Below are 1,975 nucleotides of genomic sequence, written 5' to 3' on the forward strand. Positions count from 1 at the left end.
ATCAGCATTTTAATTACAGATATAATTAATCGACGTTACAATTTTTAGCCTAGTTGCAATGGCAACTTTATACTTCTTAGAGTACCAAAAACGCAGCAGCATCGAATGGTCCACCATGGCTAGCAACGGAATGCTGGCTATCGGTCCAGCTCATCCGCCGGCGTTATCCACCACTTCGAATTATGAGCACCGATATAATTCGTTGCTGCATAGCACTCTATCTCCTTTATATACTAAACGCGGATCTTCTACAAGGGGATCAGACGGAGCGTCCATCAAAAGCAATTCTCTCACCACGCCGACTCCGCACACGAAACAACAAGTGTATACTCAGGAAATAACGCGATATCCGAGCCATCCAGGTCCCCAACCTAAACTTGAGAAAAACAAGTCAGTAAAATATTTATTAATGTTAACGTCGCGAAGAGGCATCTGGCAGCAGATTCGTTGAACTGTCGTTTTCATGTTTCAGTGAATTTCCGGGAAATTGGCTCAGCAGAAACGGTGCAGGCGCTGTTCCCAGTAACGTGGACGAAAACGATCAAGGCTCGGACGTAGATTCTTCATCCGCCAGCAAAGGTCCGGTTCCTATAGGAAGACCCGAGGAATGTCCTGCGCATTTTAGCGAGCTCGAAAGCCCATGTCAGGTACTTGAGAATTTTTTGATACAACTATTTGACAAAGAGCGTTATTAATACATTGCCAACTTATTATTCAGAATTATTCAGAAATTTTCTAAACTTGAAGACACACGTATTGATGATATTGAAACTGTGCGATCAGCGTCCAGCGCGTCAGATTATTGTGCGATTGGCAAAGTGTTAAATATATGGATACATTATATTTATTACTAAATAAATCAAGTAAACTTTATTTTCTGTAGGTATATTGCTGCACAACTGAAATTCATCAATTGGAAGATCTTCAACCCGATCACCCACCAGAAAAGAAATCAATCTGTAAGTGTTTACATTTGAATTTTTTAATTAAAGCATACGTAAATGTTATGTTTTATATCATTCGAACTTGCACTGTGACTTGCACTGTTCTGTAACAGATTTTATTCTATTCTAGCAGACCACCTGGAGCAGCCATTAAGCATGCCGCATGAAGAGAAACGAAAATTAAGCAAAGGTTTCCAAAATGGCATCAGTCCGTCCGATCCCAGTACTCAGACTCTTGTGAAGGAGGTACAGATTTTCCGCGAGACTCAATTGTATTAAATATTTCGTGATAAAGGCAAATCCTATTTGCCTAATTAAAGCCTATCTTGCAGACCAATTACAAGTATTTGCATAAACGGGCGAGGCGAGAAACTGGCGGTGGGGATTGGGGCGAAGTCGCCAGCAACGCCGCAGGATCGTTGCCACCGGAGCCTAGACCGCAATTATTCATAGTAACGAAGAAGTTTAATACCTCTTTAGATCACAGATACTGCTCGCCGTCATCGCCGGACACACCCAACAACATCAGCTGCATTGTACCTTTATCAAAACACATGCCGGACATGCATTTAACATTACATTTTGTGTAAGCTTAGAATGTGTGCTTTATGATGTTACTCCGTACTGATTTTTGACAGTGTGTTATAGTTACGATTTTTTTGTTTTTACAGCGGCATGCCGTGGTATTGGCAGATCGTAACACAATGTCCCGTTTTGTCGAGCCCCGGCATCGATGAGACAATAGTGTGCAGTTGGAACTATGCTTTACCGCAACAAGCTCAATATATCGAGAACAACCAACCGGGTGACCAGACATTTTCTCTCGACGTCGCTCATTACCTCAGGAAGACCTTAAAGTATCGAATACCCACGATGCAACCTCAAGAGGTATATCAATGCTATTTATACATTAAATGATTTTTCAGATTTTTCACGATACATCAGACATGTGCTTATTAGTTCTATCGAATAATTTTCAAGATAACATCTCGTTTAACATCGAGCTAATCATTGTATTATTTTATTTACAG

General features: G+C 40.9%; 1 protein-coding gene across 9 annotated transcripts in view; it reads left to right on the top strand.

The window, feature by feature from the left end:
- Positions 1 to 1,975, top strand: part of LOC105671294 (myelin regulatory factor-like protein) — a 29,246-nt gene that overhangs the window by 24,279 nt on the left and 2,992 nt on the right. For 4 of the 9 annotated variants that reach the window (XM_067357701.1, XM_067357704.1, XM_067357706.1 and 1 more), the window contains 6 exons: positions 49 to 390; positions 473 to 647; positions 884 to 959; positions 1,075 to 1,190; positions 1,265 to 1,530; positions 1,616 to 1,832. In XM_067357701.1, coding sequence (XP_067213802.1) covers positions 49 to 390; positions 473 to 647; positions 884 to 959; positions 1,075 to 1,190; positions 1,265 to 1,530; positions 1,616 to 1,832 — 1,192 coding nt within the window. The remainder of the gene's footprint in view (positions 1 to 48; positions 391 to 472; positions 648 to 883; positions 960 to 1,074; positions 1,191 to 1,264; positions 1,531 to 1,615; positions 1,833 to 1,975) is intronic. The other 5 variants (XM_067357703.1, XM_067357707.1, XM_012365298.2 and 2 more) reach the window with 3 other exon arrangements.

This window comes from Linepithema humile, chromosome 6, assembly GCF_040581485.1.
Source record: "Linepithema humile isolate Giens D197 chromosome 6, Lhum_UNIL_v1.0, whole genome shotgun sequence".
NCBI lineage: Eukaryota > Metazoa > Arthropoda > Insecta > Hymenoptera > Formicidae > Linepithema > Linepithema humile.